This window comes from Epinephelus fuscoguttatus, linkage group LG13 (genome assembly GCF_011397635.1).
Source record: "Epinephelus fuscoguttatus linkage group LG13, E.fuscoguttatus.final_Chr_v1".
Lineage (NCBI taxonomy): Eukaryota > Metazoa > Chordata > Actinopteri > Perciformes > Serranidae > Epinephelus > Epinephelus fuscoguttatus.
In genome coordinates this window covers 5516226-5542123 of record NC_064764.1, presented here as the reverse complement: position 1 = coordinate 5542123, position 25898 = coordinate 5516226, and the positions used below count along the sequence as shown (strand labels likewise).

Sequence of the window (25898 nt, the reverse complement as noted above, 5' to 3'; positions counted from 1 at the left end):
AACATCAGCATACATATTACCCAGCAATCATCATTGCATATCTGTAGGCCTAGATGGAAAAAATACCAAAGAAAATAAGAAATTATTAATCTAATTGAACATTGTTTTTGTTGTTTTGTTTTTTAAGATTATTTTTTGCCTTTTGTACAGACAGCTGGGGAGTGACAGGATAGGAGGAGAGAGAGAGAGAAAGGGGGCGACATGCAGCAAAAGGTCATGGGTCAGATTTAAACCCTGGCCACTGCCAAAGACTCTACCAGGTGAGCTAAAGGTCAAATTATCTTTTATGGTTTATTTATAGTTTTCATAGTCCAGAATAAGTATTTGACTGGAGTATTTTACAAAAAAAAAAGACAATAATGACTGAGACAGGTTTGCCTTTTTCAAGGACATATGTTGCAAGCATTTTAAGAACATCTTTTATTTTTGAATTCAAAATTAATATTTTCTATTTCTTTATTTTTCATGTACAACACGTAGCTGGAGGGCCGCGCTCTCTTGACTAATTTAGATGGTTAGAATACATTTGAATCAATCTGAAATCACACTGGCACTAAGTGTGCTGTCCACCATAGTTCAGAGCGCGTCTGGTTTCGAGGCTTCGGGCCCAGCATCTGTGTGGCTGTCAGCTGTGCTCTGTGTGCCCACAGTCAGCTCCTTATTCTTGGCTGCATTCTCACTCTGAGCTCGGTTCTGTTGCTCCCTCTCCAGCGCTTTCTCCATCTCTGTGTAGTAATCGAGAGCCTTCCGTACCGGGTTGATAATGTGTTGCTGCAGAATGAATGAGGAATTGATCAAATTCCACCCCAAGTGTGCAAACTTTCCCTCAGCCTTGTCTGTTTTTCATATAGTAAGTGATCCCCTTCATGTCCCAGAGTAACCTACTGCGCAGTGAATTTACTGGATATTCATGATTCTTTAAAAAAGAAAATCACCTCCAAGCAGGGGAAGAGGTTGGCCAGCTCGATGAAGAGAGGCAAAAGGACGAATCTGATGAAGCCTGTTTGAGATGAAGGCTTGGTCACTTTGTCCCGATCCATGAAGGGGGTGACTGGAAGACCCTCTAATTTCTCCACATCACTCTGAGGACAGATAGACGACACAGTTGGCACAGTTGGCTGTACTTCTAGGGCTGGCTTGTGTAACTTTTGATTTAGACTTTCATTTTAATTAACTGTCTCTCCTGAATCAGGTTGTACAAGGTTTTGAATTAATAGAACAACACACACATTTTTAGAAGGTCAGATCATGTGTAAATAGTCCTCTGTGGTTGGGGAATAAATATCTGGGTGTCACCAACCACAGTATGACATGTCTTTATGAACAATAGGACTCAGTTACCTGGTTGTAGAATTCCTGTAGAAGACAGTCCAACCAGGGCTCAGCTACCTCCATGGGCCGCGCCTCATTGGATATGTCACTCACTTTGATCAGAATCATCATCAGCTTAAGACACAATGGGGAAAAAATTATGGGGAAAAGACAGAGGTATAGAGTTTGGCCAGTGTTTGAATCACTGTATGATGGAGTGTCAAATATACCTGTTATTCTAACATTTCTAATCCTAATGTCAGAGTCCTTAAAATGAGATAAAAGTGTGTCCATTAATGCACACTTTCATATCTAGCAGGTTGAACTATTGCAATGCTGTCCTATTTCCCCAAACTGATACAACTACAGATCAGTTACAGCTGATTCAGACCTCCTCTGCCTTAGTCCTGCAGGACCAGAAGGACAGATTACACCCGTTTGAAAGTCTTTATATTGGTCAGGTTTCATTCTCAGATAATCTTCTGCTTGTTTTTAAAAGGACCACATGTTCTTGCATCGCATTTACTTGAGGAAGCAGCTTTTAGTTTTCACATCACATCAGCATGAAATGTTGTCATCTCACACACTACATTTTTATTTCCTGAGCCACTGAAATAGTCTACCTGAGAATCTGAGTGCAACAAAAGGTGTTTATATCCATAATGGTAAAACCTATGTCTTAGCATGGCTTTTGAATGTTTTATGACCAATATTCAAATGTTATTTAGCTATTTATTTAATTGAATTCATGTTTTAAAATGCTTTTATAGCCTTATGTTTATTTCATTTGTTTCATTTGTTTTTTTTTAAATCAAGTGTTTAAGTGTTATTGGTTTGATCAATCAATTCAATTTTATTTATAAAGCCCAATATCACAAAGCATAATTTGCCTCAGAGGGCTTTACAGCATACGACATCCCTCTGTCCTTTGGACCCTCACAGCGGATAAGGAAAAACTTCCCCCAAAAAAACCCTTTAACGGGGAGAAACCTCAGGAAGAGCAACTGAGGAGGGATCCCTCTTTTGATCTGTTTAGTTGGTTTTTATTATTACATACATTTATTATTACTTTCGGGAGCAGAGTACCTTGCCCGGTATGGGGACAATGGGGCCTCCTCCTCCTGGAGCCAGACCCGGGGGGGGAGAGCTCGCCAGTGAGCATCTGGTGGCTGGGCCTTAGGCCATGGGGCCCGGTCGGGCTCAGCCCGAAAAGACAACATGGAGCCGTCGCCCTGTGGGCCCACCACCCGCAGGGACAGAAATTGGGGTTGGGTGCATTGTGTGCCAGGCGGCAGGCAGGGGCAGGGCCTCTGGCGTACCGATCCCTGGAGTCATGGACTGACTTTTGGAACGTGGAACGTCACCTCTCTGGTGGGAAAGGAGCCGGAGCTGGTGCGGGAGGTGGAGTGGTTCTGACTAGATATAGTTGGGCTTACCAACACGCACAGCACTGGTTCTGGAACCAAACTCCTGGAGAGGGGCTGGACTCTCGCTTTTTCTAGAGTTGCTCAGGGTGAGAGGTGCCAGGCGGGTGTGAGGATACTCACAAGCCCCCGGCTGAGCGCCGCCGTGTTGGGGTCCTCCCCGGAGAACGAGAGGGTCATCTCGAAGTGACTGTGGGCCACAAAAAGAAGGTCTCTGACTGTGGTTCGTGCTTATGCACTGGACGGCAGTGCGGAGTACCTGGCCTTCTTGGAGTCTCTTGGCGGCATCCTGCAAGGGGTGCCATAGTTCTCCTGGGGGACTTCAACACTCACGTGGGCAATGATGGAGAAACCTAGAGGGGGTGATTGAGAGGAACGGCCTGCCTGATCTGAACCCGAGTAGTACATTGTTAATGGACTTCTGTGCGAATCATGGACTGGCCATAACGAACACCATGTTCGAGCACAGGGAGATTCATAAGTGTACCTGGTACCAGAACACCCTAGGCCAAAGATCAATGATCGATCTTGTGGTCGTATCAGCAGATCTGCGGCTGTGTGTCTTAGAAACTCGGGTGAAGAGAGGAGCAGAGCTGTCAACTGATCACCACCTGGTGGTGAGTTGGATCAGATGGCGGGGGAGGCTGCCGGACAGACCTGGTAAAACCCAAACGTGTAGTGAGGGTGAACTGGCAACGTCTGGCTGAAGACCCTGTCTGTGGGGTCTTCAACTCCCACCTCCGGAAGAATTTCTCGTGCATCCCGGGGGAGGTTGGGGACATGGAGTCTGAGTGGGCCATGTTCAAAGCCTCTATTGTGGAGGCGGCTGCTAGTCCTGTCTTGTCAGTTCAATGGCTCAAACGACCATGGCCCACCCACACAGGTATTTTCATCTATGTTGTCTAATTAGACAAGTTTAGTGACATCATATTATTCCATAATACAGAAACATACAGATTAAAAATTGGAATTATTTTATCCCATAGTTGTATTCTTTATTTTGCGTTTTATGTGTAGGATAAACTAGTAGTATTATTAAGAGTAAAACATAAAAAGCGTCTCCTTATTACACTATTTTCCTCTTACCACATCTCTGTGGTCCTTGTTGGTGAAGTCAAAAGCTGGCAGGATGGACTTGAACTTGTTGAGAATCTCATTGTGCCTTGTCATGTCAGTGGCTAGGATGCATCTGCAGTTATGACAGAATAAAACCCATTCAATACCATGAAGTGTAATGCCATTACGGCTGAGTAACATGGGAAAATGTGCATGTTAAGAAAACCAGAAAGATGATCTCACTTGATGATCCCTTCCCTTATCCGTTTGTACTGATCCATGGACAAATTCCTGAATATGTTGCTCTCTGTCTACAAAACACAAAATCCTTCATTGACTGCAGAGTTGACAGACTCTATCTCATGGTGATAGCTCTGCCCTTGTCTGGTCTTGTCTTGGTTTAATTTAAATCCCTAAACTAAAATGTATGTTTCATGGCAGCTTGGGCAGAAATTTTTGAACAAACAGGTTTTCATCCTTACCTTCTCCAGTATCTCAAAAGCTACTGCACAGTGGTGGTTCTCCAGTGGAGAGATGTCATTGTAGCGGAGAGCAAGTTCAGTCCGAGCATTTATCTGAAAGATAGTCAGATATCACTTTAGATTAACATTAAAATAGAGTTGGTATTAAAGCAGTTCTGCATGCATTGGTGCCAAAGCCTCAAGAGACAACAACGAAAAACTGGATTAAAATTTAAATGTTGTATTTCAAATTAAAAAAGTAAAATACAACAGACTGGAAACATTATGAGGGTTTACCACGTGCTTATGTCAGTGATACAGCATGCTGTATATAAGATAAACAGCTATTAGTATATATTGGCCAAGAGCAAGCAATATCTCAACAACGCCTCAAGGAAATTTCTTCAAATTTGGCACAAATGTTGATTTGAATTCAAGGAACTGATAAGAATTTGTTGGTCAAATGTCAATGTCACTGTGACAATGTTCATGGCATTCTCGTGAATGTGGTACCTCAAGAACACCTTGAGGGAAATTCATTAAAAATTTGGCACAAATGTCCAGTTGGACTCATGAATGAACTGGTAGAATTTTGTGGTCGAGGGTCAAAGGGTCAAATGTTTTTTTGCCATAACTCAGGCATTCATATGCTAACTGTGACAAAATTTTATACAAACGTCTAATAGGACATAATGATGAAGTGATAACATTTATACTCAAAAGGTCTAAGATCATCATAATGTTAAAATATAAACATAATGCAAAAAGACTTTTCTGGCCAGGAGCACAATGAGACACATTTGGTCAGATACTGAATAGGTGACTCTAAACTTGGGTGCCCACCTTAAAACTTTGCTAATTGTATACATCCTCTGTGTTGCCGGGGGGGGACACATCTATGTTTTTAACAACTTGACAGGTTTGTGAAGGCATACAACCCCACAGTGGTAATACAGATTTTTAAGTCTATCTTAAAATACAATATCCACATGCCCATATGTACAATGGAAGTGTAAATGGTTGCTGTAATTTTTACCCTGTTCATATTAACTGTGAAAAGCTCTATTCTCAAAGTAATTGCAATGTACTTGATGAGGCACAAAATCTAAAAGGCAGAATGCCAAAAAGGGCTTTCTAATAAAAAAGGCTTCAGCTTTAACATAAGGCTGCAGCTGTCTGAGTTTGAGAAATCAATTCATAATAGTCAAATTAGTGCTAAATTCGTTCTTTGTGTTTTGACTCAGCAAGAACACACTATCTGCAAAAGCACAAAGAGTGGATGTCATATACCTGATAGGCATTGTTGTATCCTGTGTGGTCAAGGTCGTGGCAGACTGCAGAGGTCAGCATGATCAGCAAGTCGACGCTGTCCATCTTACTCTTCAGGTCAGTCAGCCAGATCAAACCATACATCTGCTCAGAAATAAAGAATGAGTACAGAATGAGAACTGGAGAGGTCATCATGTACATAATGTCGCTAAAGAACGCTGCCATTTATTCTGAACAATAAAATGATTAATGCATCATTAATTGTTTTTTTTCCCATTTGGGGGCAATACAACCATAAACGCAACCTTGACATAGCCTGTTATAATGTTGTTACAGCTCCACTAACTTCTCAGAGATATATATCTGGCTCTAGCTGCCATATGCTCCAGATAGATAGATAGATAGATAGATAGATGGATAGATAGATAGATAGATAGATAAATAAACACCACCAAACACTGAACAACATATGAATACAAAACACAATGCACAAACACCACTAGACATCGAACAACCAACACATATAACACACTCAGGAGGGCTGGGTCCACTTATCAGACTGCTGTTTGGTGCTGAGCAGGTAGAGTGGAGTACAGTTTACAGTTATGTATTTTTGGATAGCAATCAGGGGCGATTCTAGGATCAGAGGTTTAGGGGTGCTGAGCACCCAGAGAGCTGCCCAGCCAGGCAAGATAAATTTCACTGTTTTGTACATTTTAAAGCAATTTCATTCCCACATTTGACACTTTTTGGGAAAGTCTGTGACTAAACCATCAAATCTGATAAAGGTTATTTAAATGCTGAGCCACAGCAAAAGAGGAATGGACTGGAATCATAAAAGAAACATACCGTAACCCTAATTTCTGAGGGAGGATAACTCATTTTGATACAGCAGCTCCTCAACATACACATAAACAGTATGTATGTTTCTGGAGTAAACCAGCCCCCTACAGTGAGCACCAAAAATACCAAAAATGGACCTTGGACTTATTTTTTGGACTTTTATTTGAAATGCAATGCACAACATGTAACATTAACACATTAACAGTAATTGACTTTTTCAAGTTTGTCTCTGCCTTTTTCCTTCTTGTCTGTATTATATAATATAAATACATAAATAAAAATACACTTCAAAAAAGAAAAGTGCTTGAAATCTACAAAATAATAATAATAAATACACACAATAGGAGTTATATTGTTAATGGGCATCCAGTCAGTTAGCTAGTCAGTAGCACCTTGGCTTTAATATTAACACATGCACATGACACAATAGCTAGCTTCTCTCATTCCAATTCAAACAGAGGACAGTGGTACTGACCACCTGTAGCTAGAAAAAACGTCAGCTAATTCCTACCTAACAACATAAACAGTGACCTACGATTAAATGCAGCAAAAATGAGGACTGGTAATGATAATAATGTGTTGGTATTGAGTGGTAGAAGTTAAGAGATGTGCCACATATCCTGGTTTAAGCCAGGTACTTACACCACTACTGCATATCACCCACTGGAAGGCAGCGCATTGCTCTGTGCAGATAGAGCACTCAGAGCCCGAGTCGGGGAAAGGTGGGAGGGAGGGATCATAGACATATATACTGTATATATGTCTATGGGAGGGATGGGGTGGATCAAACCATTTTTGAGGCAAGAGGAGGGGGTGCTGCTGTATTTTTGTTGTTAAAATATTACGTTGCAACCAAGTACTGTATGGTTTTGACACTTTCCTAGCTTGTTAAAAATGGACATACAGTAAAAAAAATAAAAAATAAAAAAAAATCTCTCAAATTTTAGGGATGATTGGATTCAATTTAGGGGTGCTTCAGCACCCCCAAAAATGGGTGAGAAACACCTATGGTAGCAATCAATATTTTTTAAATAAAAACTAATCAATTGAATATTTTGTAGAGGATAGTAAGTCAACAAGTTGCTTCCATAGGCCCCATGCTTTCCAGTGAAAGTTGTTCGGTGTCACATGAAGCCAAAAAGTTTGATTCCTGTGTATGAAATTACCCGGATGTTCTGCATAGTAGGGCTGATAGAGCAAGTGAATGAGAGACTTACTGCGGGCAAGCAGCTAACTTCTGGTTTAGCTTGCCACTAACTTTGATGGGGATAAAAATGACTTAAACATACAGCCAGGGATTTCCAGTGACTGTGAAGCTCAAAAGAGTTAATCTATTGAAAAAATAAACATCTCCTTCACATTAGGCTATGGGAAAAAGTCTTTTTGGGCCCTACAGTATCATGTGATGGATGCAAAACTTGTAATTCAATGTTTGGCCATTATGTAAAATTGCCTTCAAACCATCTTGGTTGCCTCACTTTTTGTGCTTGAAAGAGTTGCTTATAGTGAGAGGTGCTCAAACTAAACCATCAACTAAATGTTTACCAAAAATAATCAGATAAAATAAGATAAAGGTGATTCTCAGTGATTTTGTTCGTATAGCCAAACATTTCATCTTACATACAGGCATCTGTTTATACCAAACGCATTGATTAATGCAGGTCCAAAGAATGAATCCATTATGCATCAGCCATTTTTAAAGAAATGTTAAAGGCAAGAATTAAAATCATTATCATGTGTTTTTCATGAATATGTTGAGATAAACTGTCTAACCTGCAGAGCTGTCCACTGATTTGAGTCACCTCTCAACCCTGAGGGCCAGATGTCCTTCAATTAGCCATCAAGGATGATTTGGCATGATTGCACAATTTCATGATTACAGACATATTTGGGCTCTCAGTGTCACTCTAACACACACACACACACACACACACACACACACACACACACACACACACACACACACACACACTCACCATCTGGGTAACACAGAAACAGTGCTTGAAGTTGTGGAAAGGGATGTTGTTGTATCTTCGATAGACCTCAAACAGGAACTGTTGCAGTACTTCGGGCTCAATGTTGAAAGCTGCTATGAAATCTAAGTCTGTGTACATGACTTGCAGGAGCACCATGATCTCTGCGTCCTCCCACTGCCTGCACACACACACACACCAACAGTACACATCATTATGCTAATATAATAAAAAATAATTTAAAGAAGGCATCTCACCTAAGAAATGACTGAACGTATGAATAACTAGCAAAGACTTCCACATAAACCTCACTACTCTGAGCATTATCAATCAAGTTGCTAGGAGAAATGTTTGGCATTATATATCTCTGCAAACCACACATATTTTACATTTGCACATTACATCAGAACATTGTATATATATTTATATATATATATATATATATATATACATACACACATCAGTATTTTAGAAAACTGCTGATCTATTTTGGAATATTTAATAAATATGTCTTCAGTAGGAATGGGTTGGGGCTGAGCGTCAGAGACCAGGTAAGGAAGTCATAAAGTGTTAAAAAACAGACTAAATAATTGTTGGTTTTGGTCTTTTCATGGGATTTGTCGACAATAATAAACAATGCCAAACTGTATAATCTCTCTATGCCACAGAGCAGGAAGCAAAAAGCATATTTCATCAGGGTTTCAAAGGAATCCTATAATTTATTATGATTATGTGACGTCCCAAGCTTCAGCTGTCATTCTGTAGCCTGTGAATAACCGCATATCTATCCACTGCCACCATTGTGGGTTTGCTTTAAAAGCTTTTGGACAAATGAAATGACGACTGAACCTTACTGAATGCTGCATGCACTCCCCCATGAAGCCCACTTCAAACATGGGCTGTTGATTAAACCTTTTGATTTGTGAGCCCTCTGCAGGCCTATTCATATTGAGATGAGTGTGTCGATCAAAAGAAAAGGGAGACGTCTCCCATCCTCTTCAGAAGTGCATCAGAGGTGCTTGTTGGGCACGACTGTCATTAGCGGACAGCCTGCCTCACTGTCTGCACACTAAGGAAACAGGTGCACGCGTTGTTTGTTTGTGATCACGCAGGCACAAAGAAAACACGGTGATGAACACTGATGTTGCAGGTGACACAGAACCATGTCCACATTCATATTGGTCACACTGAAACTTACCAGTTATCAAAGGTTGGGGTCTTTAAGTACTGCTTTACTTCTTCTGACACCTCCAGGGAGCTGCAAAGGTGATTACAGAAGCATTAATGATTACTTGGTAAGATAAATGGAGGGCTGTCATTTTTAGGGATTTTTGCATGTGGACGTGCCTCATCTGAAGGAACTTTTCCCGTACATGCTCACACTCCTTCCTGGTTTTATGGAGGGTTCTCTTGTGGTAGAATGGGGAGGGCTTGTGTGTTCCCTCTGACAGGTCTTTAAACAATCCCAGCCAGCTCAGATGCTCCACACTCTGAAAAGGGATGGAGACAAATCCAGTCAGCAGAGCCTGCAGGCTAGAGCAAAACAATGGGACTCATGCAGCAACATTGTCTCATATTTTACCTTAATTTCTGTTAAGAGTGTTTGTACATGACATACTGGTAATAATACAGGTAATTGGCCAATAATTGATAAAAAAAAAAAAAGTGCTGCATGATTGCATAGGAATCATGGGTAACAGTTAGCTGATCATTAATGTTTTGTACTATTAATTAAATAGGTTTCATGATTGTGGCAATTTATTTTCCCAAATAATATGTTGGATTCATGTTAATGTGTATTTTCAGATACATTTTACTTTTTGAAAAAATTAATTAAAACTTGTCAAGATCAAGATCACATATCATCACATAGCAATCTATCTATCATATCTGGTCATGGACTGCCATGGGTGCATTGACTGTTGACGGTGTTGACGTTGACGTGTGTTGGCTGTTGGACCCATCCACCACCCGTCCCACATGCCCGACTCAGACTTTTGCCACCTTAACTTCGTTCTTGTCCCGCTGTGTTTGCCCCTAACGCCACCGGATGCTGTTATACTACAACAGTGAGTGGCTGCATATCGTGCCAACATGAAAGGATGGCTTTTATCGTCTATGGCTGATGCCAGAAGTCACTGACCAAGCACCGGATTTCGATGACTTAGGAGTGAGACTGGGTTGGTAACTCTGAGGACCCTGTAAGGCTCACGGACCCACTGTGAAAGACCCTGGCCTTTAACAGCTCTATAGGTGAAAAGGCAAAATGCAGTGACTACAATTTTAGTGTCTTATCTGTTCAGTATGAGGAAACTTTTTTAAGCAACACTTATGTGCTATTTTGTTGTTATGTTCACTACATCAGGTTTGACCTATATTCTGATTCCCTGACATCATCATCATCATCATCATCATCATCATCATTGTCATCATCATCATCATTGTCATCATCATCAGTGATGTTGCTTGTAATATGCTTACTGCAATATTATAATATAATAATATTATAATATCCTAGACCCAGTAGAATCCCAGATCTCCTGGGACCCAAGGCAGACCGCAGTAACTATATTTACTGTCTTTTACTGTCTTATTTTGGTTAGGTGTTATAGTTACTGCAATTTTTACATCCTATTTTCTGTAAAACAGAACACGATTGAACCAGTACAATTTTGCCACAAAGATAGAACAGATATCCAAAGGTTTAATTTACTCAGTTTGGACCAAAATTGTAGTTACTGTGTTTACCTTTCTAGGGCAGAGCTTCAAAACCACCAAATACAGAAAGTATTGTACCTCTAGTTTCTCCCGGAATGAATCCACCTGTTTCTTCATCTCATACACTACTGCAGGCGTCTCGCCGGCCTTGATCATAATTTTCTTCTCCAGGCCCTGCAGTCTGAGATCACACACTATCACTGAGGTGTTAAGTCATCATACATTTATCCAGACCTTTGGTCTACATTGTGCAAAGTCTTGTGCCAAAGCATGTCCTGTTTTCTGTTATTTCCCACCTTGCCTACCTTTTCTCCATGGAGGAGAGGTCAAATCCTAGTGCACCAGCAAGCTCTGCACCTTGAAGGATAAGAAAAAAGGGAGCCTGTCAGTCATTTTAAACAAACTTATGCACTGCGATTCCGATGGTGCAAAGTTAAAGATACCTAACGGCTCACTGTTGCAGTCGGCAGCCACCACCTCCAGCTTGTAGCAGGAGTCTGGGCTGTTGGGGTCCAGGCTTGGGGAGATGTTGATGATGTTGCCTTTAGGATTGTACAACTTCAGGATGTCATGAGGTCCTGCCTCTGCTGCAGAGCGGAACAGATCTGAAAAGAACAGCTCACTGGTCATTTCACACTTTGCCCTGAGTAGGGTTGCAGTGGTATACCTATTTCAAGATATACTGAGGCATGAAAATTGGCAGTTATCATACTGTGTGCATTTGCTCATTTATGGGGTTGAAAAAAGGCAACTGCACTCAAAAGTTCACCTTTATGTCAGTCATTCTCAAAATGGAAACTTTTTATACACACCTCTATTGAGAGATGGTTTCACGTTTTTACTATTTGTTAACAAATAATTTACTAAAGCCTTATAGATCAATTATATCATTATTATCATCATTTTTTTTAAGAAAATGTTGATTTCTATATTTATCATATTGTTATAAAGGTTGTGAGGTTGCTTGTCATTGTATTAATAATTAAATCAATTTATTAATAAAATAAACAATATTATTTTTGTTTCCTGGATTCCAGTTAGAGAAGCACATCCAGTCAGTTCATCCGTACACCCCAAGACACAAATGATAAATCCACTTCTGTAAGCTGGACAGAGTTCATTACATAAACACTGTCGCATATATTGTTAATCTCAAATATTTTATTTTCATCTTCATTATTCACTTTAGACACTGATACATCAATAGCCTACTTAAAAAAAAATACAATACTATATTATTATTATATTATATTATAAATTTTCTTATAATATTGTGTTGTATTATTATATTCATTGGTTATTATTAGTTAAATTGTGAACATACACACACACATATATATATATATATATATATATATATACACATAAATCACCCTCTTAGGGTGGTATGTGTGTCATCCTCAAGCTCGGGTCCTCTACCAGATGCCTGGGAGTTTGAGGATTCTGCGCAGCATCTTCACAGTTCCTAGGGCTGCACACTTTTGGACTGAGGCTTCAGATGTTATTCCAGGAATCTGCCGGAGCCGCTCTCCCAGTTTGGGGGTCACTGCCTCGAGTGTTCCTATTATCATGAGCACAACGTCAACTTTGACCTTACACATCTGTTCCAGTTGTTCTTTCAACCCATGATACTTCTCCACCTTTTCATATTCCTTCTTTTGGATGTTGCTGTCAGCTGGTATCGCCACAACAACCACAACTGCCCTCTTCTGGTGTTTGTCAACCACCACTATGTCCGGTTTGTTAGCCAGCAGCTGTTTGTCAGTCTGGAAGCTGAAGTCCTACAGGATCTGTTGTTCTCAACAATATCCCAGCCACTTGGTTGTGCCTCACCATTTACACTGATCATGCTTGCATCCTACACCCTGCAACTGTGTGCTAGACCATCTCAGGGGTATCTTTGCACAGCCTGCCCCCTTTTGTCTGATCTGCTGTGGTAGACCCTGGCCTCTATGTCCCTTGTGCTTAGGGCCTGTTCTTGTGATGATTAGTGCCTCTGTGCTGTCTGTCAGTCCAGCATTCTCCAGCCAGTAGTAGGTCTTCTTGATATCAGCCACTTCCTCTATCTGACGGTGGTATGCACCATGTTGGGGCTTGTCCCTCCATGTTGTTTGCTCCTCCACCTCTTTGCCCTCATCAGGTTTCTGTTGTCTGAGTCTTTCACTTAGCAGCTTATCCTCTGGGGCCATCTTCTTGATGTACTCCTGTACTCCTCATGATTTCCAGTAGTCTGCAGGATCCGAAGGTATTTGTTGCTGTCCTGGATATCTCCTATGTTTCCCTCTGGTAGGTCAACTCCCTCAGTTCTGATCATCTTGCCTCTCCTTGATACCATCCGGCCACACTTTTCTATTCTAAATGAAATCCCTATGTCCTTGCTGTAGATCCTGTTGGTGTGGATCAGTGAGCCAATTTCTCACTCATTCTTGGTGTACAGTTTGATGTCATCCACATAGAGGGGATGGCCAATTGTTGCCTCACTTTGGAATCAGTATCCATAGCCAGTCTCTTTGATGATCTGACTGAGGGGATTCAGGCCTATGCAGAACAACAGTGGTGACAGTGCATCCCCTTGGTATATGCCACATTTGATGTTGACTTGGGTAATCAACTTTGAGTTGGCCTCTAGGGTCGTCTTCCACATTCCCATGGAGTTCTTTATGAGGGCAGTTAGTGTCCTGTTGATCATATATAGTTCTAGACATTCCAGTATCCATGTGTGTGGCATTGAGTCGTAGGCTTTCTTGTCAGTCCAGACGGTGTCTTCCTGCTCTTGCAGTCTCTGCATTTGCTCTGTCGACCAGTAGCTTGTGCTTGGCTCCTCTGGTGTTACTGCCAATTCCTTTCTGTACCTCGCTCATGTATTGGACCATATGCCTAGTTATCTTTGCCGCTATGATGCCTGACAGGAGCTTCCATGTTGTGGAGAGACAGGTCATCAGTCTTTCGTGATCAGGAATGTCCTGCCCTGTGTCAACCATTCTGGGTGGGACCCATCCCTTAGCAGCTGAGTCATCTGTGCTGCTAGGCATTCATGGAGTGCAGTTAGCTTCTTCAGCCAGTATGTAGGGATCATATCAGGGCCCAGTGCTGTCCAGCTCTTCAGCTTTGACACTCTTTCCTGGATGTCTGCCATTGACATGGTTACTGGTTCTTGTTCAGGGAGGTTGCTGTGGGCAGGTCTTAGGTCCAGTAGCCATTGGGCATCGGAGTTGTGTGATGCTTTTCTTTCCCATATGCCCCTCCAGTATGTTTCCATCTCAGCTCTTGGTGGGTCTGACCTGCTGTTATTTCCCTGCCACTGAGAGAATACCCTGGCTGGTTCAGGGGAGAACATCCTGTTTATTCTCCTGGCATCTACTTCTACCCCTTTATTCATCATGTTCCCTCTGTGTAACTCTGCTAGTTGGCTAACTTCTCTCTGTGTTGCCTTTATCTTGGCCTCCAATCATCTCCTCCATGGAGGGTACTGGTTCTTATGTACCATGTCCATCCTGTATCCAAACATCTCCAAGATTACTGTTGCTGTACTGTGAATCAGCTTGATGGTCCTTGTAGGAATGGTATTTAGGGCAGCATTCGCATCTTCTAGCAGATCATCTGAAGGTACTTGGCAACTAAGCTTCAGATTTCGTCGGAGGCTCCAGGATTCCAGTTTACTCACGATCTACTTTCTCAGGCCAGCTGCTCTTACATTGAGGCTGTTTATATCTACTGGGCCTTGGTACCCAATATCGGATTGTGGGGGTGATGATGACATCCCCCTGCTGATCTGTTGTCCTGGCTCTCCCTTGCCGTAGCATTGTTGAAGTATTTCATTGATCTCTAGTTGTGTTAGTAGTTGGTGGTTGGGGATGTAGGAACATTGTGTTGCCAGATGTTTCTTAGTTACTCTTGATTGTGAGCTTCGAAATATCCATAGCTCCCACATTCTCTGCATGTATCCCATCTTTCTGGGATTGCTGGTATAGTAGCATTCCATCAATTCTGTGCTCTCCGCCCTTGTCCATGTAGCTCTTGTTCCAGTAAGCCATTTGTCATCAGATTGCCCTGGTTCCCTAGCAACCGACGTGGACCTTGCATATGTATATATAATAAATAGGCCTGGAAGCTACTGCTGGCATGTGTTCGTTTGTGTGTTCATGTGTGGGCCCCTACTGGAAAATAAAAAGCTTACCAATGCTAGATACAAATACGGCATCCGTTACATTGCCAAATATGAACAGGCCATGAGAGCGAATGCAATGGCTGATAAGCTTTTATGTAATAATATCATTGGGTTTTGGAAGGAGGTGAGAGCCTTAAATAAGACCAATATTTCAACCCCCAGTGTCATAGAGGATATCTCTGATGCTGATAATATAGCCGAAATGTGGCAACAACACTATTCTCTTCTTTTTAATAGCACCAAGAGTACCCCATACATGGTGGAAAGTGTAGTGGACAAGGAGACAGTCATCACTTTCAGTGAAGTCTATCAGGCCATAAAACAGCTCTCTGAGAAGAAAGCTAGTGGTTCTGATCATATCACAGCTCAACACCTTAAATTTGCAAGTCCTAAGGCTGCAGCATTACTTGCCATGTGTTTACTGGGTTCATGACACATGGGCTGCTGCCTGACTCTATATTGTCCGTCACTCTTGTGCCAGTTATTAAGGACAAAGCTGGCAAAGTTGGTAGGATAGACAACTATAGGCCAATTGCTTTAGCCAGCATGGTATCCAAGGTCCTTGAAAGGATTTTGCTTGACCGCTTAAGTCACTATATTGACACCACACACAATCAGTTTGGCTTTAAGGCTAAGCTTGACACAGACTTGTGCATTTATGCCTTGAAGGAAGCTACCCATGTGTACCTGAGGCAGAACTCCTCTGTTTTAATTGGTTTTATTGATGCCTCTACGGCATTTGATCGTGTTAACCATTTTAAACTGTTTCAGAAATTACGTCAAAGATAGCATTATAAGGATTTTAGCTTTCTGGTATGCCAAACAGAGAATGCAGGTAAAATGGAGTAAATGTCTCTCTTCCTCATTTGGGGTGGCCAATGGAGTACGCCACAGGGGGCTACTTTCACCTGCCCTTTTCAACCTGTACATGGATGAACTATCCAGGAAATTGAGTGGGTGTAAACCAGGCTGTATGTTTGGTAATACCTTGGTAAATCATTTTATGTATGCTGACAGCTTGGCCATTCTCTCACCAAGGACTGCTGGCTTTCAGCATTTACTGAATATTTGTTCTGAATATGGGGTAGAATATGATGTTCAGTACAATGCTAGAAAGAGTGTTGTCTTGATATTTACAGTAATGGTAAGTGTACCTGCACCATTCAAAGCACTTTTTACACTACGACTCACATTCACCCATTCACACACACATTCACACACTTGGTGGCCGAGGCTACCATACAAGTTGCCAACCGCTACTGAGTTTTAAACACACTCACCGATGGAACAGCCATTGGGAGCAATTGGGGTTTAGGAGGAGCTGGGGATCGAATGGCTTATCTTCTGAATAGTGGATGACCTGCCCTACCTCGGAGCCACAGTCGCGACAGTACACACACCTACCAGCCAAAAAGCTGCTGGAGTATACAGTAAAGTATACCCACTTCCTCCTCAATAATCTCCTATCTACCTAGTTGTACACCCACCTCATCAACTACCACTACACCATTGGTTATGAGCAGTGTGTGATTTGGGGATTGTGCCGGGAGTGTTTTAGGGCCACCAAAATCCAAAATCCTAGGGCCGTCCCTGGCAGAGGATCTGGACCAAAATCCATTTTAACTTGTTATTAATGGGTAACCAATATTCTACATTTATACATGTATTTGCATAATTAACAAATAAAAGGATAAACATAGACCAAAGGGATTTTTCATAATGTGGCACCCCCCTTTTTTTTTCTTTATAAATAAAGCCTTTTCACTGATCTTTAAGCATCTGTAAACAATTAACTGACATTAATAAAAGTTGTAACTTATGAGCCTTTTATAAAGCTTGCCTTGTTAAAAAGTGGTTCCACTTTTATTTAAGACCGTTACAGATGCATGCAGACTCTACATAGCCTATAGACAATACTCCAGACAACACAATAACAAACTGTCATTGATAAATATATGCTTATTACCTTTATATATGAGAGCGTCAATAAGGTTCCTTTTGCCTCCCAAGTAAAGAACATGTGAAGCCAGTGACAGACAAAGCCTTCAGCCTATGTAACAAGTGAGGAGCTGTCAGTAGCAGCTGTATTGCTGCCTGTAGCTCAAACAACCTCCATTACACACATACAATTCCTTTATCTGCTTGTGTGATGGCTGACTGTGCATTTGATCCAGGCACGTATTAAAGTTGCTTTCTTGTTTGGTTTACAAAAAAGCTGTCAGAATTAGTGTTTGTCAAAGTTTGGCAAATGTAAACAATGGATCATGTTACAGATGTAGACATTGATTTTTACACACTATAACTGCACATGTGTATGCACTCAGATATACCTTAAAATATTTTTCTAATCTGAAGAAGTACACTTTCGATAGTAACATAATTTTCTGCTACTACCTTTGACATCCTGGGCAGGGCAATCCACTGGGAACTCAGCCTGCTCCGGTCTCCCATTCACTGTGAAGAAGATGATTTTTGTTGCCATGTCATGAATTCAGGGCCACTGATGTTGCTGTGTGCTCTCCTGATCTCTACTTAATGTCTGTCTCGCCTCATTATTTAACTGGTAAACACTCCACCCCCTTGATTTTATTCCCTCCTCCTCTTCTGCTCCTCCTTCCTTTTCCATCTTTTGTACCGTGACATTTTTTCAAACAACAGACGGATTATTTTAATTTAAAGTAGCCTAACCTCCTTTTTCTAATTGTTGTCTTCTTTGTGAATGTTGTGTTATTTGTTTTATTTGTAGATCTATGTATGGAGGCCAATTTCCACCACTTGGAAAAAAACAAGACAAAAAACGCTTGTTAAAAAAAATGTTATTACATGAAACATTTCATTTCACATTATTATGTGATAAATGATCATATCATCATGTGAAATGTTTCACGTCATAACTAAATAAAAAAAAGTATAAGTAAATTATTATAACAAGAATTTTTTTTATAAGAAAAGTTTCTTGTCATAACATAAAAATGTCTTAAAAACATGAAAAACATCTTGTTATAACAAGAAACTTTTAATGTTATTACCTGATACCGATAACATTTTTTCTGACATAATACCCTATATTGGTGTGTTATTAATTCATACTTATGAGATGGTATCTTATAATTATGAGATGATAAATCAAGAAGATCACATTAACATGTCTCATTATCAAATAATTAAATATTTCGTGGTTTTGAGATAAGTCAAATCGAAAATGATGAGAAAACATAAGGTAACTATATAAAAAACTATTTAAATATAATAAAAAAAATTACAGCAATTAGATTTAAAGGATATTTGCAGAAAATAGTAAGTCATAATGATAAGATATTGTTTTATGTTTAGGATGTAATATTTTCATAGTCATTATACACTTTATAATTCGACAACATACTAACTGTAATAGGTGATTTTGTTTCAAGTGACGGAAAAGGGCTTCAGTACTCGTATACTCACTCCAGCTGCGTTTACTGCTGCTGTTAAAACAGACAAACGCTTCCATATCCACGCCTGCAGATGGCGCTGTAACGAGCGCATGACTATAGAGAGCAAACGGAAACCTTCGCTTCCTCCTCTAGCACTTCTTTGGTTGTTACCACATGGTTAACCGGATAAAGACATCAACGTGGTTCGTGTAGAGTTGACCAACGGTGGCGTGTGTTCTTGTACAACTTATGTCTGGTTTTCATAATTAATCGAAATGACTGAAAGTAAGGCAGAAGCGGCTCAGAGGCCCAAAGAGCTGCTGGCTCTGGACCCTAAACAAGAGTCCGAGTTCAAGAAGAAGGTGCAGGAGGCGAAGAAGAACAAATTCAGCACGGTGGGTCTTCATGTGTGACCGTGAAAAATCACGAATTCACAAAATAGGATGTGCTATTGCTCCGTTCACTCGAGAGTATCTTCTTATAGCATTAGGTATTTATCACATTAAAGGGGAACAACACCTAAATTAACAATTCATATGTTATTTCTTTGAAGGAGAGTGCAGTCAGTATTAGTGAACATGAGCTACTCTGTTTAAAGGCCAGAAATCAGAGAAGGACGTCTCAAACTTGTGATGTCATGAAGTATGAAGTCAGTCAGTTAATTGTAGACTGGTTTTATGGACCCGCAGAATATTTGTTTTTTTTTCTTTTATTTATTTATTTATTCATTTTCACAACTAAATGAGCGTTATTCTATAGAAGGGTTTTCACTGCTGAAACAGAATATGTACCCATATTCAGTAGGGGTGGGAGAAAAAATATTGGTATTGGTGTAGTATCCCAGTATTTTGCATTACAATAGTGTGTACATACATGGACGATTTTTATTTTATATAAATTATTATTTCAAATATAAAATTAACTTTTGGTAGCTTTCATCATAAAATTGGTTTTGCAGTCCATTAGAAACATTGTGCTGCACTAAAAATGACTATAACCTGAATCTTGTCAGATAAACAGATGTTGAATTTATTTTTCTTTAGGGACATAATCTGCAGTTGTGAAAAGGTAGTAAATCGCAATAGATTGTAATATATATGTCATCGCTCTAGGCATTATAAGATGTTTTAAAAAATGCAATAATAGCTCCATTGTGACTTACATACTGTGATAATATCGGGTTATGGGGACTCTGGTGATTCCCACCCTTAATATACATATACACACTCATATTCTACAGAACATTCCCCTGGCTGATGTCAGTGTCATCTGTAACATCTTTACCAGATCACCAGAACAACTTTGAGTTGTAGCATACTCTAGTTTTTCCATTTGGGAGAGAGTTGTTTATGTAGTATGTTTGAATCGCCTTAGACCACAGGAATAATATGAATTCATTTTAAAAAGTAGGCGTAGTTCCCCTTTAAGCCTCATCATGAAAAAGCTACTAACTAAAGTGGTGTCTCACAGTGTATTGGTTTGACAGGGTTGCAAACTCTGATGCGTTTCCAAATAGAAACTGGCCATCAGGGTGTCTCAGGTCAAGAGATTTTCACAGTACGATGACCGTCTCAGAAAATATCATGGTTTCACAGTGTCACGGTGTAACAGAATTTATATCATCATCATTTAGAATGAAAGGAATAAAAACAGAAGGTTATTTTTGGTTGAACAAATGTTTTATTACTGTAACTGAAACTTGAAACAATTCTTTTAATGGAAATATGTGTAAAAAGTCTCCCCTTTTAAAATAGCTAAGGGAAGGGGGAGATCTCATTGTATTTTTTTGTTTACAATATTGTAGATAGGCAAATGTACACAGTATAACAGCCATCAACATTTATATCACAGTATACCTTGAGACTGGGATATCGCTGCAACCCTACCCAGGTCTGTCTGCAGAGCTACCCGTCATTCCCTTTTCCTTATTTTATTTTCCTCTTTACTGATACAAGATGCTTTATTGGGCATTTAAAGGTAATTATACATTATATCAGATGTGTCATACAAAAAAATTGAACTATTATTGAACAATGATATCGCATTATGAACCAGAATATGTTAAGTAAAGTAATGATAAAGAAACAAGTTATGATTGAAATTAAATATAATAAACATTTATATAAGGGGAATAGAACAGGCCTTATTAATAGCAGGGATTTGGACTTGTCATTGTAGGAAAAGCGCAGGTGCAACATTGTCAATGGCTCTGCTCTATTCAAGTGTCCCAGTAAGGACTGACAGCGAGTCAGCATGTAATATACCAGGAAACTGAAACTGAAGCAACGAAATGGAATTCAGTCTCAATTCATTTTATGTACACCTGTGACATCTTAGTCAAAATGTGCAATCATAAAAATATATGCATAACAGATTGCATATTGTACAAATGTTTATTTATCGTCTATGTAACCTTGTCCTCTTGTTTATTCTCATTCCTCTTGTTTTTGTTTTGTTTTTTTTTTTAGGGGGGGCATTTGACCCCTGGAGTGGTTTACGTCGGTCACCTGCCAAAGGGGCTGTTTGAACCTCAGCTAAAGTCTTACATGGAACAATTTGGGAAAGTCCTGAGGCTGCGGCTGGCCAGGAGTAAGAAGGTAGCATAGATGACAACTAAATATAAAATCATGTTTGAAATATCTAACTCTGCATAATTCACTTTCTATCCTGTACATTACAAAAGAACAAAAACTTAGAATTCTCTGTTTGCTGTATGAGATTGTAGATGACACAGATTTCCCATCAGTTTGACAGGACATTGTAGAAGTGTTACTGCAGAATTTTGGCTCGGACTGAAAATGGTTTCAGATGCCACAATAGTCTGAGATCAGATAACTGAGCCTAAAGTATTGTGGTACGTAAAGCTTATCACCTGCTCTTCTGTTGGCAGAGCGATAAAACCCATGTACCCACAAAAGCACGAGAAGAACTAAAATAAGTGTAAAGCATTAAATGGAAATGCATTTAAAATGGTATTTAGATAGACCTAAATCAAATTAAGATGTGTGATGTGAAACTATTGAGATGTAATATCCATTTTTTTCTGTCTCATTGTCTCAGACAGGTGGAACCAAAGGCTTTGCGTTTGTAGAGTTTGACTGTGATGAAGTAGCCAAAATTGTTGCAGAAACCATGAACAATTACCTCATGGGAGAGAGACTCATCAAATGTGAGTATTGCTCATATGCAAGTCTGTTAGTTACCAACATGGCTCCTGCTGTCCTAAAGAGGATGATCAGGCCACCTGACACACACACACGGGTTTATCAGATATAAAAATGATGTCGTAGATCTTGTAAATTCCATGATACTGAAATGTGGCTCATTTTCATTTCTAGTATTAGCTGAATTTTTAAGATCTGTTCACAGAAAGTATCACAGTAAAGATATATATTTTTTTTTTACATTTTGTGAGCTCATGATTTATATCCATTTACTCACTGTAAATGTGATTTGCTCCAAGATCATCAGCCCAATGTGGCTTCTTGCTCTTTCCCAGGTCACGTGATTCCTCCAGAGAAGGTGCATGAGAATCTGTTTGTTGGCTCCGAAAAGAAGTTTGCAAAACCCTCCCATCCTGCTGTACTCCGCTACAATAAGAAACGCACAGAGGAGCAGATCACCAAGTTGAAAGACAAACTCCTACGGAAAGAGGGGAAGCTTCGCAAGAGACTTGCAGCACACGGCATCGACTATGACTTCCCTGGATTTGTACGTATATTGACATTAAAATAGTAACTTTAAATGGCAGCTACTGTAGCTGCTGTGTATTTATATGAGCTAGAAAAGAGTCATCCCTGAAATTTTGGGAGAGCTGATACTTGTGCAAGCTAACAAAGCTAAAGGCCTGCACCTACCTGTCAGATAACAGGCCAAATCCACATCACTTTTCATCCTCTCCTTCAGTGCACGTTTGTGAAAGTAAAAGTCAACCCCAGAGTTACTCTTGTTTTGAAATGAGCTTTGTCGTTGTGTGTGTTGCTCATAAGCTGTGGACAACAAAATGGGAAGAAAAAAAAGACATTCTCTGTTTTTTAAGCCACTAGCGCAAACTTGATGTGTTACACACGCTCTCCCTCCCATCCACACCTCTCTGCTTTATTTAACTTTATTATAACAGTACTTAATTTAACTTTATTTAAACAGTACTTCAATTAATTTAATTATAACAGTACTTTATTTAACTTAAGTTTAACTACTTTATTTACCTTTATTACAGCTTGATTTAACTTTATTAAAGAAATACTTTATTTAACTTAATTAAAACAGTACTTTAATTTGATTATAACAGTACTTTATTTAACTAAAGTGTAACTACTATATTTACCTTTATTACAGTACTTTATTTAACTTTATTAAAACTGTTTAATTTAACTTAATTAAAACAGTACTTCATTTAACTTGATTATAACAGTACTTTGTTTAACTTTATTAAAACAATACTTTATCGAACTATTAAAACAGTACTTAATTTATCTTTAATGTAACAGTACTTTATATAACTTTATTACAACAGTTCTTTATTTAACTTTAGTGTAACAGTACTTATCTTTAGTGTAACAGTACTTTATATAACTTTATTACAGTACTTTTTAATTTAAAAATTTATTTATTTAGTAAATTTATTTAAACAGGGCTTTATTTTACTTTATTATTATTATTATTATTGTTAATTATTTTAGGAATATTCAGTAGTTTAGAGGAGATTTCAAAATTTCGAGATAGATATTGTGTATCGCTATGTAGCCTAAAAGTATTGTAATTTTATTTGATGGCTATATAGCCTCGCCCCACGTTTGTATGATTATACATTGTTATTTAGGAAAATCCTGCATAGTGTACCTTTTTAAGAAAGTAAGTGAAAGTCCTCAAAATCTAGAAATGTCATGTGATCCATTATAAGAGGCATACTCTTCCAATCAAATCATGGAGTTTTATAGGTTTACAGCATCACAGAGCTACTCCTCTGGTATCTATACTTTTGTTGGCATCATGTTAAACTTTAGTGCTCTCTTTGCATTTTCAGGCTGCCCAGGTTCCTCAGAAGAAAAAGTCATCCGATTCCATGGATGCATCTACATGTAGTGAAGTAAGGTCAACACTAATGTTATATTTAGCTTGGCACATTCTGAAAATGGCCTCAGGTGTACTAGTGATCTGGGGTCAGATAACTGTGCCTATAGTACTGTGGTGCGTTAAGCTTATTGCGTGTGTCTTTTGGTGGCTGCGTGATAAAACCCATGTACCAACATACTGAATTATCTCAAGGGGAAATCAAAGCTGCATTGTTTGGTGCTAGGGGATAACTTAAACAGCTAATGTGCTCCTTTTTTCCATTTCAGGACACCACACCACTCTGCACCCCCTCTGTCCTAGAGAAGAGGAAGTCCATGGTTGTCGACGATGACGATGAAGATGATGAAATTATCATTAAGATGCCAGCTGCAGTGGAAGATGAAGAGCGCTCCTCAGAGGAAGACAGTGACAGTGAGGAGAAGAATGATTCAGAGAGTGAAGAACCCGTTGCAGAGGACACAGAAGCACAGTGAAAGTCCTCACTGTTTTATTGTGGACTTGGTTCTCTTGCTGCCAGTGTACAGTTGCATACATCATTTTTGAACTGTGTTCAGAAATTAGTGTCTTTCAGGATGTGGAAATCACATCACATTGTAGAAAGACACTCGTATGAAAGATACCACCATAATTGTGGGTACTACAGTAGTGAGCACCACAGATGGTGCTTGCAGAATCACATTGAGCCTGATTTATGGGCAACAGTTGTGCCGGGACTTCTTTGACAAAGGCAGATGTGTATTTCAGTCTTGGAGCGGACCTCTTCCTTTACCACACAGGGCTGTTGTATTGATACTAAACAGCAGCATTTTTATTTTTGCTTTGTCTAAAAGTGTGGTTAAATTTGTACTATGTAAACCAGTGGCTCTTATCCTTCTTTGTGTCCAGGACCCCCATTTAATAAAAAAGTTCTAGGGAGACCTCAATCTGAAAAGTTTTTGGTTGTTAGATATGATTAAGAGCAAAATGTAATAGCTGTCAACTACAGTTGAGGATATTACTATGGAGGAAGTGAATCCTATAATCAGAAAAGACACCCTGTTGACTCTTAACCATGACGGGCTCACTTCGTTAGTGGAAAACAATTCCCCATTTTTCTGGAACTCCCTCAACGACCAGATGTTGAGACCCACTGATGTAAATTATGATCTTTAAAAATAAATAATCTGAGAATGTACTCTAGAGCAATCCTTTTGTTTTTGTTATTTTTTGGATTTACAAGCATTCCAAAAAAAGCACGGGCATAAACACCAGCAGTGCAGGAAGCCTTTTTTATAGAATAAAGTCTGAAATGTCTGCTGGGAAAAATGTTCATCACAATATGAAATTCTGCAATGATAACAACAGTTTTCATTTTTCCATAACCAAATTGAAAGTATTGCAGCTATGAACCTTGTTGAATTATATTAACATACATATTAATGCCTCACATTAATAAGGTAATAAAAATAGTAACTCATTATCACTAGAGACTGTAAAATAGGTGAATAATTGACATGAATATTCTTTGACCCTAAGGCCTGTTTACAAAGCACAGACTGGTTGTGTTGTGGGTACAATTGTAGTGCCTGACACAGTGGCAATGTCATGTCTGATACAGTCATTTTGAAGAAGAGTGTTCCACAAGGATCAGTTTTGGGCCATTTTTTAATTTATGTTAATAGTATCTGTGATAAGTTTAAATTCTGCAAGTACCATTTGTATGCGGATCTGAAATTGCTTTTAAACTCAACCACAAAAAAAATTAGGGCTTTCTCTCCTGAGCAAACAAAGATTTCAACCATTTCCTTCAATACTCCTGATGGTGTCTCCATTCAATCTGTCAAATGTTATAAGCACTTGGGAATTTGGTTGGACAGAAGTTAAAATTTTAAACACCAATTGACCATCTCGCACACTGTGCTTTTTGTACAGCCTAAAATCCTGTTTTTCCATGTCAATAAGAAATGCTTATTCGCTGGCTCTTTGCTCACCCAGACTGATTTTGCTGATATTATTTACAGGTTTGTCTCACCATCCACCTTTTTTCAAAACTTGACCTTCTGTATCACTTAGACTGATCATTGTAGCTTGTGTACCACCTTACAGCATGGTAAGATAGTCGTGTATGTTCTGACACTGGTACTTTTAGATGGACGGGCCAGCCAGAAGAGCCAAGGGCCTCTGCAAGCCAGACAGAACAGCTAGAA

General features: G+C 39.5%; 2 protein-coding genes and 2 non-coding genes across 4 annotated transcripts; 3 read left to right on the top strand and 1 right to left on the bottom strand.

The window, feature by feature from the left end:
* Positions 1-576: 576 nt before the first annotated feature.
* On the bottom strand, positions 577-17705 carry si:dkey-219c10.4 (high affinity cGMP-specific 3',5'-cyclic phosphodiesterase 9A). Its single transcript, XM_049593243.1, has 14 exons — positions 17618-17705; positions 11511-11660; positions 11361-11412; positions 11134-11236; positions 9685-9827; positions 9536-9595; positions 8341-8518; positions 5543-5665; positions 4274-4366; positions 4035-4102; positions 3822-3924; positions 1342-1446; positions 936-1082; positions 577-771 (listed from the first exon to the last, which is right to left on the bottom strand). The coding sequence occupies exons 1-14, from the start codon at positions 17703-17705 to the stop codon at positions 577-579; spliced, it is 1608 nt and encodes a 535-aa protein (XP_049449200.1).
* A 1093-nt stretch (positions 17706-18798) lies between these two features.
* Positions 18799-24897, top strand: nifk (nucleolar protein interacting with the FHA domain of MKI67). Its single transcript, XM_049594718.1, has 6 exons — positions 18799-19031; positions 21105-21233; positions 21697-21805; positions 22136-22347; positions 23663-23725; positions 23979-24897. Exons 1-6 carry the CDS (start codon positions 18912-18914, stop codon positions 24183-24185), a joined length of 840 nt encoding a protein of 279 aa, XP_049450675.1. The 5' UTR covers positions 18799-18911; the 3' UTR covers positions 24186-24897.
* LOC125900299 (small nucleolar RNA ACA64) lies at positions 21424-21553 on the top strand. The gene has a single exon (XR_007450845.1). It is a non-coding gene; the product is annotated as a small nucleolar RNA ACA64 (small nucleolar RNA).
* On the top strand, positions 23760-23890 carry LOC125900294 (small nucleolar RNA ACA64). Its single transcript, XR_007450841.1, has one exon. It is a non-coding gene; the product is annotated as a small nucleolar RNA ACA64 (small nucleolar RNA).
* Positions 24898-25898: the final 1001 nt, after the last annotated feature.